Source organism: Henckelia pumila, chromosome 2, assembly GCF_033568475.1.
Source record: "Henckelia pumila isolate YLH828 chromosome 2, ASM3356847v2, whole genome shotgun sequence".
NCBI lineage: Eukaryota > Viridiplantae > Streptophyta > Magnoliopsida > Lamiales > Gesneriaceae > Henckelia > Henckelia pumila.
Window position 1 is genome coordinate 181,608,554 of NC_133121.1, and position 13,532 is coordinate 181,622,085.

Consider the following 13,532-nt stretch of genomic DNA (forward strand, 5'->3'; position numbering starts at 1 on the left):
GATAATCACTGTAGATGTGTGGCCATCAGTTGGCCACACATGCAAAATTATGTGGATCCCACATCTATTATGGACCAATCAAGATCCACCAAACTGCAGAAGGGTTAATACACCTATGTAGCTTCGAATTTTCCCATTATACATGAGTCAGGTTTAATAAATACTAGCATAATCGAACACGCATTGCGTGTGTATAAAATCATGCAATATATTTAATATTGTATGTTATATATAAATAATATTTTTTAAATAATATTTAAATTTATTTTTTAACATTTATAAAATAATATAAAAATAAATTTAATTTTTTTTTATCAATTTATCTTATCTACAATGTTTAGTTGAGAAAATTATGAAAATTTGAAATATAAAAAAAACAAATAAAAATAAAATTATAATATTTATATTACATAAGGGCAATTTCGGCAATTTAAAAAATGGTGTCTAAGGGGGAGATTCTTTATATATAGGGAGAGATTATAGAGAAAAAAATAATATTATTCACTACGCAGATATATATTTCAATCAGTGCCGTACTTATGAGTTTTAGGGCCTGAGTCGAACTTAAAATTTGGGTCCCTCAAATTAATATTTCAATTATTAAAATTATCAAAGAGGATCTTTCAACACTGACCGTAGAATTTTTTTTTTTTTTTGAAAAGCAAGATGATTTTATAAATCAGCCAAATCTAAAACAAGTACATGAGAAATTACAGTAGTAGGAGGATAGAAACTTAATTCTATTAGATCAGACATAGAAGCAGTCCCCCTAGCAAGAGTGTGGGCGGCCTGATTCGCTGATCTTCTGACAAACACAAAAGAACAAGAAGAAACATCATGAGCAAGGAGTTTAAAATCTTCAATGATAAGGAACAAACTTGAATGATCTGGGACTGTGCGATGAAAAACTATATAATGTATAAATAATAATGGAAAATATATATTTGTTTTGGGCTCTCCCGAACTTGGGCCTGTTTTGGAAAAGTTGCAATAATTAAAAAATTTTATGGGTCATATACAATAATAATACTATTGTATATATTTTTTGGGCCCTCTTTTGGACCTGCGCCTGAGGCTGTGGACTCACTCGCCTCATACCAGGTCCGGCCTGATTTCAATTTTGTGCATCTTTGAAAGGAAATCCAGCACTACAATATGTGATGGAAGCTGAACTATGGGTGATACATGAATTAGGTTTGGTTTTTGCATATGAAAAAAAAATTAAACGATTACGAGTTTTTTCTGATCCGTTAACTTCGATGCAAGCATTCACATGAGCTAATGAAGATCTACATGGCTCGCACATACACATCAAGCGAACGACGAATTTCGTAGCTCATAAATCATAACGTAGCTCTTGTTGCTTCTTTTTCCTCCTTTTCCATTTGTCTAGGAAGTTGGGAATTTTCCGTGTTGGATGGAAAGCTTTGGAAATTGGAACTTGACTTTATTTGAATAAAAATTTACAAGTTTTCATGTAAAAAAAAAAACAGCAAATTTGTGATAAATCCCTACTAGTAAACATAAATTCCTCCTCAGTCCCTAAGTCAGCAATTATTTGTTCTAAATCCCTGACATAAGGCTGCTATTTGTTACAACTCCCTATTTGGGTCAGTTTACAAAAATGCCCCTAAAATTTATTTAAACACCCAACACTATCCCTCACTTTATTTTTCAAATAAACAAAAAACAAGAAAACAGGGACGATCGGTAGTTTCCCTCCTTCACCCAACCGATTCTTCCCGCAGGAAAGCAGTGATCTTTTGCGACAAGTTTTTGAGATCAGAAAATGGCACCATTGACTAGACGAAGCAGACACTCAAAAGATAAGTCAGTTGAAAGAGCTTCTAGAGTTCGGAAGGAAAAGAAATCTAGCACGGTGAAGAAGTCGAAAAAATCAAAAATAGATGAACCATGTTTTAAATTTGTTAAATTGGCCGCTATATATGATTAGTTTCTCGAGTAACTGAGAAAAATTGTTTGTTTAGAGGAATAATTTGGTCCTCATTGTAAGAATCTTTAATATTTATGTGTTTCCATTATTTTTAGGGTTTCGTGGCTCAATTGTCTTAGTACCGTTCTTGTTTGCATATATTTGTCGAAACATTCGCATCATTATTTCTAAATTTTGTATTTAATTTTGACAGTTCCTCAGTTTAAATTATTTATCCCCAATTTTTAGGGTTTTGTTCTTGAAATTATTTTTGAAGAATCTTCGTAAATGAATTCTATATTGTTATGTTGTTGTGATGTTTGTGATTTATTGAATATATATTCAATAATATTATATTGTTGAAGACAATTGATAAATTTCTGTATAAAAGTATCCAATTGTTCCCAAATTTGAAGTTTTTGTTCTTTTCCATGCAATATTCCATTCTGTTATTTTTATAATGTAAAATTTTTGTAATGATTTTTAAATATTAGAAATGGCTGATGAAGAGAAAATATGTGATGATTTTGAGTCGATCAAAAGTGGCAAGGTTATATTTACTCGATGTTCTCCCGCCTATTGTAAAAAAATAATGGAGGAGTTGAAGGTGGTCATAGGGAATGAACAAATGAGCAGAATAAAAGAAACTCCATTCTGTAAATGGATAGACATGCCTGTTCTACCTATGAGTAGTGGCAGGGTTGACTATCTGTTTAAAAGATTTGATAGTCCTTCATGCTCGTTCATTGTTGGTGGCGATATTTCCATTCCTTTCACATCAAGAGACTTCTCAATCGTGCTTGGTTTGCATCAGAGAGGTCAACAAGTTGATCTGGACCTCAAGCTTGAATCAAGCTTTCTGTCTCGGCATTTCGGAGGGAAAATAAGCAACACTCATAGGATCGTTATAAAAAAGAAGATTGTTTTCCTTGCGAGTAGTAATGTCGAAGCTGACATTGATGACTTTGTTCGAATGTTCATTTTGTTCATATTTAATTATGTAATATTCTCGACTGGTAATTACATTACTCCTGCTTTTATCTTTCCCTATATTGATGAACTGAGCACTTTTTTTGAGTTTGGATGGGGAGATGTTGCGTTTAGGTTTTTATACCGAGAATTGGACAATCAAGCGAGTAAATTGTATTTGGATGGTTGCACGGCTGGTTTGATGGTTAGTATATAATTATCTGAGTTATTGTGCTATTAATTTGTTGAATTTGTTTACTTATATGATTTTTTGCTTAGGCTTGGTTCTATGAAAGAGTGCCGTCATTAGCCGTTCCTTGTGGTGTTCATATATGCCCCCGCCTGTTTCGTTTCGAAAAAAGCAAGATCAAGTTGGATGCTGTGAAAGCTGAAGTGGCTTTTGATGCCATATCGTCAACCAAGGTATCTTCTTTTTTACTAATCATATTTCGAATGCTGGAGGTTTGCATGATATATATTTGTTTTTGGATCAGGTTTTGTCGATTCATCCCTTTCTTGAAGAGGAAATGTTGTTGGAGAACAAGGTAATTTGAGTAGCATCCTTCATTTCACGTTTTAAAAATAAGAAATATTCTTCATTAACTTCTTTGTTGTTGTAGTTGTTGCTTCCGGTTTCAAAGGAACAAGGAGGCAGCAGAGATAATTGTGAACTAGAAAAAATTGTGAATAAACAAATTGCTGAGATTAAAATGTTGAAAAGAACTTGTGCGCAGCTGAAACGTGAGAGAGTTGACGCTAAGAGGAAGCTGTTTGATTTGAAAGAAAATCTGGATTTGGAGAAAGAATTTGCTCGAAATCGCAAAGGCAAGGACATTGTAGTTGATAATGATCTGAGTGTTGATGACGCTGCTGATGGAATGAATGAAACCGATGAGCAAGAGGAGTTGAGTGCGAGTCATGACCTATGGGGTAATTTAAATGATTTTGTAGATGTGCCTGTCAACAATTGTGTTGATTTATCTGAAAATTTGAATGCAAAAGGTGAGGTTGTTCAGAAATTGGTTGAGACAAAAATTTCAGATATTGGTGAATTGAAGAAGGGTAAAGATGTATGTGCTGACGGATTGGGTAAGGGAAAGGGTGTGGCTGGTATCGAGTTTGAGATGAAAGAAAGTATAGGTGTTGATGACTTGGGGGATGGAAAAGGTGTTGTTGGTGCTGAGCTTGGGAGGGATAAAAATGAAGAAAGTGGTGACATGGGAATGAAAAAAAGCAAAGCTGATGGAGAGAATTCTCTTAACGGATCATGTGACGGTAGTAGTGAAGATCTGAATGAGATTGATAAGTTGTTGGATAATATTATAACAAAAGTGGTTAAAGAGAATAATGTTTCTGCGGGTGATATTTCAACCAACGTGGTTGAAAGTCGTATTGATGAGGATACTTCTGACAAAAGTGGTGGGGTGGACGAGACTGACGATAATTCTGAGAAGGTTGAGGAAATCATTAATTTTCAATCTTCTATTGTCGATAATGTCAGAACGAGGGGTGATCGGGTAAAGAAAAGAAAACCGTCAATGTTTGTGACTCCACCCAGTACCACGCCAAAGAGGAAGGGAAGAAAAAAGGTTTAACTTTGATAGAAACCTTCCTTTAACCTTGATTATTTGATATTGAAGTCCTATATTTTAATTCGTGGAAATCTTTATTGTTTTTTATCATCTTTGTGTATTCTGACGTAGGCAAATAAAGTAATTGATGTTGAGGAGCTACCTGATAACGACTTGAGTAAGGCTTGGACTGGTGAATATCAAGGTAGAACAGATTTATGTGGACATGAAGAAGCCACTGACGAAGAGAAAAAATTGTTGAAAGAATATCTTTTGAGTGATGACATAGCGTATGACTTTCTATCTGAAAGATCGTGTATTAATTTTAATCTTTTTTTGGGATATTTTTTTAATACAAAATAATTTGTATTTTCTTGTAGTGTTGATGTTTGGCTAGACGGAATTGTCCATTTACCAGGGTCCGTTTTCTGTGATTTCTTGTTTGGTAAGCTTGTTAGTCATGAGATTATAAATGTTCAAATGCGGATGATGGAAAAATTCAGTGTGGATAATGGAAATGAAATATTTTGCATGGACACTTTGGTGCAGGTTAGTAAAATTTTAATATTTTACGTTTGATATACTATACACTTGAGTTAGTTTTTCATTTTTCTTGTTCTTTCATTTGCAGGCAGAATTGTTTGAGCACCTCAAAAAATTTGGGAAAAAAATGAAGGTTCAAAATAATGATTACGACTCCTTTTTTTCGCGACTCTCTTCTGCCTCAAAGTTATTTTTGCAGAAAATGAATGGTGATTTGTTTAAGAGATGCAAATACCTCATTTTTCCAATCAATAGCAGAGCGCATTGGTTTCTGCTAGTGTTTCACGCAAAGGAAGGGGTGTTCAAAATGTGGAATTCACTTCCCGATTCGTTCAGCCTAGGGGCATGTAGAACGTTGGTGAGTTTTCGTTGTGTCATGTTATGTGAATTGTATAAATGTGTTTTGATAATATTTATCTTTGAAGGCACGTTTTTTGGTTTGTTGGGTTCGTCATCATTCAAATTTCATCATACCCGACTCCGCTGTGTTGAGGGAACGTATGCGTCATCAAGGTGAAACACTTGACTGTGGTGTTTATGCATGCATGTGGGTAGAGTGTCTAGCCCGTGACTCAGATGAAATGTGAACATATCAAAATACTGTGAAGATGGACACCTATCGTGCAAGACTGGCTGCAAGTATTTTATGTCACAAAAGGGGAATGCTGAAAAACAACTTTGATTAACATGTATAGTCTTTGTATGCTTTTATGGTTTATGGAGATACAGTATGTGAGTATGTTTAAAAATTGTGCCCCACTTTGTCTATGGTGTAGAAGGAATACATTGATAATTCACCATTTTTGGATGTCCACTAACAACCAATGTATACTATTGTGGTATATTTTCCGAATTTCATACTTGAGAGTTGCTTGATGTGATTTATTCTAGTCTAAGACACCAATTTGTGGACTTCCACTTGGTATAATTTCACTCTTCTATAATAACACGAGACTCTGAGATCGAGCACAACTAGTAAACAATAATGGGATAATCATAACTTAATCGAGAACAATTCGTTCTGATTGTAGGACATACATTGTGTGACATGAGGATCTCACTCTCCTATTGGAAGTGTCTTTGGATCAAAATGTCAGTTATGTAGAACAATTACATATAAATTAAGAATAATCCTCCCGAAATACGGCACAATATGATTTGTCCTTGTGAACATGCTCCAATAATTACATATAAATTGATTGTGGTGTTTTTGCATGCATGTGGGTAGAGTGTCTAGCCCGTGACTCGGCTGAGATGTGGGAATATCATAATACAGTGAAGATGGACACATATCGTGCTCGACTGGCTGCAAGTATTTTATCACACTCCCCTAGTGGAAGTATCTTAGGATCAAAATGTCAGTTATGTAGAACAATCCAATATGAATTTGGAACCATCACCCAAGTGTTCCACTCCAATATGGTACAATACGGTGCATGACACAAGTGGAGAGGAGTGTTCAATCCTTAGAGATTGGTGGAACCATCACCCAAGTGTTCCAATTGTAGGACAAACACTTGTTTAATATGATTTTTTCTCGTCTTTAAGGACAATCATTTACTCTAATTCCACTCATCTTTAAAAATAAGTCAGTGAGAGATCGAGCACAACTATTACGCATGGATGGGATAAATATTATTTAATCGAGAACAATTCGTTCTGATTGTAGGACATACATTGTGGGCCATGAGGATTACACTTTCCTACTGAAAGTGTCTTTGGATCAAAATGTCATGTATTAGGAACAATCTTTGAATTATGAAGAATAATCTTTTCCATATGAGGAACAATAAGGCATGTCCATGTTAACATGCACCAAAATCATATAATACACTGCATGACATAAGTGGAGAGGTGTGTTCAATCCTTAGAGATTAGTGGAACCATCACCCAAGTGTTTGTCTAGTAATGTATTGTGCTCTACATTGTCTAAGGTGTAGGAGAGAGACATTGATCATGACCCAATGAGAGCACCATTTGTGGATGTCCATTGCCACCCAATGTATATAATATGGCTATATTGTCCGAAATCCAAACTCATTACTTGTTTAATTTGATGTTTTCTCGTCTTTAAGGACTATCATTTACTCTAATTCCACTCATCTTTAAAAACAAGTCAGTGAGAGATCGAGCACAACTAGTACGCATGGATGGGATAAATATTATTTAATCGAGAACAATTCGTTCTGATTGTAGGACATACATTGTGGGCCATGAGGATTACACTTTTCTACTGAAAGTGTCTTTGGATCAAAATGTCATGTATTAGGAACAATCTTTGAATTATGAAGAATAATCTTTTCCATATGAGGAACAATAAGGCATGTCCATGTTAACATGCACCAAAATCATATAATACACTGCATGACACAAGTGAGGTGTGTTCAATCCTTAGAGATTAGTGGAACCATCACCCAAGTGTTTGTCTAGTAATGTATTGTGCTCTACATTGTCTAAGGTGTAGGAGAGAGACATTGATCATGACCCAATGAGAGCACCATTTGTGGATGTCCATTGTCACCCAATGTATATAATATGGCTATATTATCCGAAATCCAAACTCATTACTTGTTTAATATGATGTTTTCTCGTCTTTAAGGACTATCATTTACTCTAATTCCACTCATCTTTAAAAACAAGTCAGTGAGAGATCGAGCACAACTAGTACGCATGGATGGAATAAATATTATTTAATCGAGAACAATTCGTTCTGATTGTAGGACATACATTGTGGGCCATGAGGATTACACTTTCCTAGTGAAAGTGTCTTTGGATCAAAATGTCAGTTATGTAGAACAATTACATATAAATTGAGAATAATCCTCCCGAAATACGGCACAATATGATTTGTCCTTGTGAACATGCTCCAAGATTGTACAATACGCTGCATGACACAAGTGAAGAGGATATTTCAATCTATAGAGATTGGTGGAACCATCACCCAAGTGTTTGTCTTGTAATGGCTTATGCCCCACTTTGTCTATGGTATAGGAGGAATACATTGATAATTCACCATTTGTGGATGTCCACTAACAACCAATGTATACTATTGTGGTATATTTTTCGAATTCCAAACTTGAGAGTTGTTTGATGTGATTGTTTCTCGTCTAATACACCAATTTGTGGACTTCCACTTGGTATAATTCCACTCATCTATAATAACACGAGACTCTGAGATCGAGCACAACTAGTAAACAATAATGGGATAATCGTCACTTAATAGAGAATAATTCGTTCTGATTGTAGGACAACCATTGTGTGACATGAGGATCTCACTCTCCTATTGGAAGTGTTTTTGGATCAAAATGTCAGTTATGTAGAACAATTACATATAAATTGAGAATAATCCTCCCGAAATACGGCACAATATGATTTTTCCTTGTGAACATGCTCCAAGATGGTATAATACGCTGCATGACACAAGTGAAGAGGATATTTCAATCTATAGAGATTGATGGAACCATCACCCAAGTGTTTGTCTTGTAATGGCTTGTGCCCCACTTTGTCTATGGTGTAGGAGGAATACATTGATAATTCACCATTTGTGGATGTCCACTAACAACCATTGTATACTATTGTGGTATATTGTTTGAATTCCAAACTTGAGAGTTGTTTGATGTGATTGTTTCTCGTCTAATACACCAATTTGTGGACTTTCACTTGGTATAATTTCACTCATCTATAATAACACGATACTCTGAGATCGAGCACAACTAGTAAACAATAATGGGATAATCATAACTTAATCGAGAACAATTCGTTCTGATTGTAGGACAACCATTGTGTGACATGAGGATCACACTCCCCTATTGGAAGTGTCTTTGGATCAAAATGTCTATTATGTAGAACAATTACATATAAATTGAGAATAATCATCCCGAAATACTGCACAATATGATTTGTCCTTGTGAACATGCTCCAAGATGGTACAATATGCTGCATGACACACATTGTGGGCCACGAGCAACACACTACTTTAGTGGACATTGACCAATCAAATACTTTGACCACCACCTACCCCCTCATTATTAAGCTTTGTCGGTACACTTCGTCTCTTCCATTAGCTTCTTGGTTTCAGTTTGGTTAGGGTTTTGCTTTTCGAAATAAAATTTCAATTCTCAAGATCTAGCACAATAGAAATGAAGATTGCACCACAATGTATATGTGGTTTTGGAGAAATGATATTACAAAGAGCCGGACCACGTTCGACCCGCCCTGGGGAGTTGTATTACCTCTGTCCTCGTGAGCTGCAACATCAAAATTGCTTTTTCTGGTACGATGATTATCACGGTGAATCTCTTCAGAAATCGTCAAAGTTGAAACCAAACACAAGTAAGCAAGGTAAAGAGAGCTGCGTGTATTCAATGCCTCAACATTCTGACTCCTCCTCCGTCCATGATTCAACGGAACAGTTGAATTACAAGCTTAACGAGCATTCGTCCTCTGAGGCGCTACACAACCAGCCTACTAGTGCATCAGTACACGATCATATTATAGGAATATGTTGTTGCTTTGGTTGCACATGTTTCGTTCTTGTGCTAATATTACTTGTAGCGTTGTGTATTGTAATAATCCGACATTAAGTTCCAATTTTATGCAGCTTTATTCCATATTAAATACAAGTTGTACGAAATACATATCACTTAGCACTTGCCATTTCAAAATGTAAAGCAACGACTTATTTGATTAGTTAACTGAGAAGGCATCGTCCACTGAAAAGTAATGACAAATATCATTTCTCAAATTCAAACATTATATATTTGTTTACCACAAACAGAGAGTTGGTTTCAGAAAAACTTAAGACAACACAATACACTTAACTACACTATGACCCCAGCTCAAGTTAAAATGTGACAGCAGATGGTTCCACAAAAGCCTCAAACCAAGCGCAATCCAGCAATGCTTTCACTCGAACGTGTGTGCCTTTTCGAGGGAAATTTCATGCTCCAACCAGCTTCCAGTAATCGCTTGCCCCTGCATATTTTTTGAACAGTCAAGATTAAGTTTTGAATAAATTCTGTTAAAAAGTTATGCTAATAACCAATAATTGAAACATCATATTTTTAAACGATTACATCTACTCTATAGGTTCCTTGCAACTGCGTCTATTGTGTCCTCTAGCATGACAACGACCACATGTTGAGACACGTGTATTAACTTGCGATGGTATTCTCTTCGTCTTTCTGAGACCGGGCTGACTACGCACAGAAGGAGCTTGGATTGTATCGAATTCAGCAACACATGACTCACTGATGTCAAAGGTTGGGATATGATTAATATGTCCTTTGTACGCAGCGCGATACGATTCGATCTTGAAATACTTGTCACAAAAATCATACACAGACAGAGATTTTGTCTCAATGGCAGAAATGGCGTGCTTGCACGGAATCTTATTGATCTGCCAAACTCTGCATGAACAAGTCATATCCACTAAATCCACGGCAAATGACTTTTTACCATCAACAACCTCAAACTTCCAATCACACGACCGCTGAACTCTTAATGTTCGAGATTCCATATATGTGCTTACAACAGACTTTTCTTTTCTTGGACTTAATTCCTTGGTCATGAACAGAGTTGATTCACGTCGTCGGTGCATCATTTTCATTATCTGCACACGTATGTGATCAACCATAGCAACAATAGGCAGATGACGAGCTGGCCTAACCCAACTATTCCAACACTCGGCTATATTGTTATTTATAACACCCCATCTATTGCCAACAAACAATGCATTGGCCCAACTCTGTGGATCAGAATTTACAATAAACCCTCTGGCAAGTGGCATTGACTCTAATATATTGTTTATATGTTGCTCGTACTCTTGAAAAGACGGAGCATACGCAGCTTTCTTGAATACCAAAGACCAATGTTTTTTGTTATGTCTGGGATAACTTCTCAACACCTAAAAAATTAATAAAAATTTAGATCCAGCTTAAAATTATCAGATAGTATGAGAAATTTAAAGAAAAATTGCTCAAGGATTCGTAATTTGGAATTTACCTGCTTAACGAAATTATCCACTAAATGTCTCAAACAATAAGCATGGTGACTCCCAACAAATACTTGATTCACTGCCTTGATGATACTGGGATGTCTGTCCGAGAAAAATGTGAACTCGTCGAATGGAATGCATTGATAGTAAAGGAGCACACGACTCAAATGATAACAAAACCAATCCCAGTTCGCATCATTCTCCGCATCTACTATGGCATAAGCAATTGTGAAAAGATCATCGTTCGCATCTTTCGACACAGCAACTAAGATGCATCCTTTATACTTATTCTTTATATGAGTACCATCCAAAAATATCAATGGCCTACAACCACTAACAAAACCGACGACACATGCATGAAAACAAATGAACAACCGTCTGAATTTTTTAGTCAAAGGTTCAATCTCACACTCTACAACACTACCAGGATTAGTATTTTTAATAGCATCATAATACCATCTTAATCTATCATAGCATCCTTCATCTGTGCCATGAATATCATGCATCGCCAACTCTTTACCCTTCCACACTTTGCGGTATTCTAACTCTACCCCGAAATCTCTTTGCAAGTCCATCTGCATTGTACACGGACGATAAGAGGGCTCCCCTCTCAATTTTTCTTTCACAACATTCGCTATCCAATAGGCATCGGCTCTAGGATGCCCTCTGCTACGTAGATTATTCTCACCACAATTATGTTGCAGTTTACATTTTCTGATGGCAAATAGATTGTCTCTTTTATGTTTCGAAGCATAAATTCTCCAACCGCAGCTCTTTTCACTACAAATCACAATTACCTTCTCGCTGTCATTTTTTACATACATAAATGAACGTCTTGTGGCAACAGAAAAGTTTTTCAAATAATTCCTAAATTCACCAGCACCCTTGAATGTTTGTCCTACACCATGAATACAATTAATCCAGGCATCTATAGTATTGGCGCAAGGGAGCTGTTCAACCTCGTTGTCACTCTTCGACTGCGTGTCTTCCTCATAAACCCTTACAGTTTAATTTACATTTAATAAGATAAAAAAGAACAATAACCACAAAAACAAATGCAAGGGAGCTGTTCAACCTCGTTGTCACTCTTCGACTGCGTGTCTTCCTCATAAACCCTTACAGTTTAATTTACATTTAATAAGATAAAAAAGAACAATAACCACAAAAACAAATTGATAATGACTAAAAATAAATCTTGGTTTCAAGCAACTAATTGATAATTTATACAAAGCAATCTACAATATTTTACCTTTAATTTTTTATATTAAACATGTTACTAAACATATCGAAATAGGAGAATGAAAATATACGTTTAATAATAAGTAAATGAATTTTACCTCCCATCATTCAAGTTGTTGAACTGCTCATTTCTTTTCTCTGCCCTCAATTCAATCGTCGTAAGCTTTACACACATATGAATATGAATCATATTAAGGACATCATCATCATCATTCAAAGACACAAGCATCTTATGCAGTGGAGCTACGTATTGAAGCATATTGGATTCCGGAGATATTTCTGCACATTTTTTGCTCAGACTAGAAAAAACATCCGTCAAGCTACAACCAGTGAAAATTGATATGACAAACAGCTGCTTCTTGAATTTACAGCAACCCAAAAATGAAAGATTGCAAGGACCACTTCCAGATTCCATCCTCAAACTACAAAAGGAGCATGCTCTTCAATACAATAAATCGAAGCAATAATATATTTTTTCATCATATATTACACACAAACAGTACAAAATAACAAATTCAGAATACTAGATTTTAATTCAAATAATTTAAATCACAATATAAATGTAATAGTACTGAACTAAAACCCCAAAATTAAGAATTAAAACATTATAATCGAGAATAATACGAAATATATGCTTATATATCACAAATGCTCATAAAATGAACTGCATTCCCAGCAACAGACGTAAAAATTGATATTGGTAAGCTAGTCTGTAAAACTTCATTCTCAAACTACAAAAGGGGAATGCTCTTCAATACAATAAATCGAAGTAATAATATATTCTTTCATCATATATTACACATAAACAGTACAAAATTTCAAATTCAGAATACTAGATTTTAAGTCTACTAAATTAAATCACAGTATAAATGTAATAGTATAGAACTAAAACCCCAAAATTTAGAATTAAAACATTATAATCGAGAACAATACGAAATATAAGCTAATCTATCACAAAAACTCGTGAAATGAACTGCATTCCCAGCAACAAACGTGAAAATTGATATTAGTAAGCTAATCTGTAAAACAAACGCGATGCCCGGAAATTCAACACCACCTCTATAATCATAAAAAATCTCAAACAATTCCATCAATTCAACATTTTAAATTTGTAAGTCATACATCAAGCCGTGACAATCATTTATTCACTCCAAATTTATAAGATTTCTAATCTAAAAACTAACTTGCAAATATGTGAAAATTTCCGTTTCAGCACAAAGATGGGAAATTCCCTCAACCCACGTCAATGTAGATCTTTAACATTACCCGAGTAAACACAGAT

The 13,532-nt window shown here is 35.2% G+C and overlaps 1 protein-coding gene across 1 annotated transcript; it reads right to left on the minus strand.

The window, feature by feature from the left end:
• Positions 1-9,921: 9,921 nt before the first annotated feature.
• On the minus strand, positions 9,922-12,665 carry LOC140879107 (uncharacterized). Its single transcript, XM_073282752.1, has 4 exons — positions 12,349-12,665; positions 11,020-12,010; positions 10,223-10,921; positions 9,922-9,990 (listed from the first exon to the last, which is right to left on the minus strand). The coding sequence occupies exons 1-4, from the start codon at positions 12,663-12,665 to the stop codon at positions 9,922-9,924; spliced, it is 2,076 nt and encodes a 691-aa protein (XP_073138853.1).
• Between the last annotated feature and the right edge of the window lie 867 nt (positions 12,666-13,532).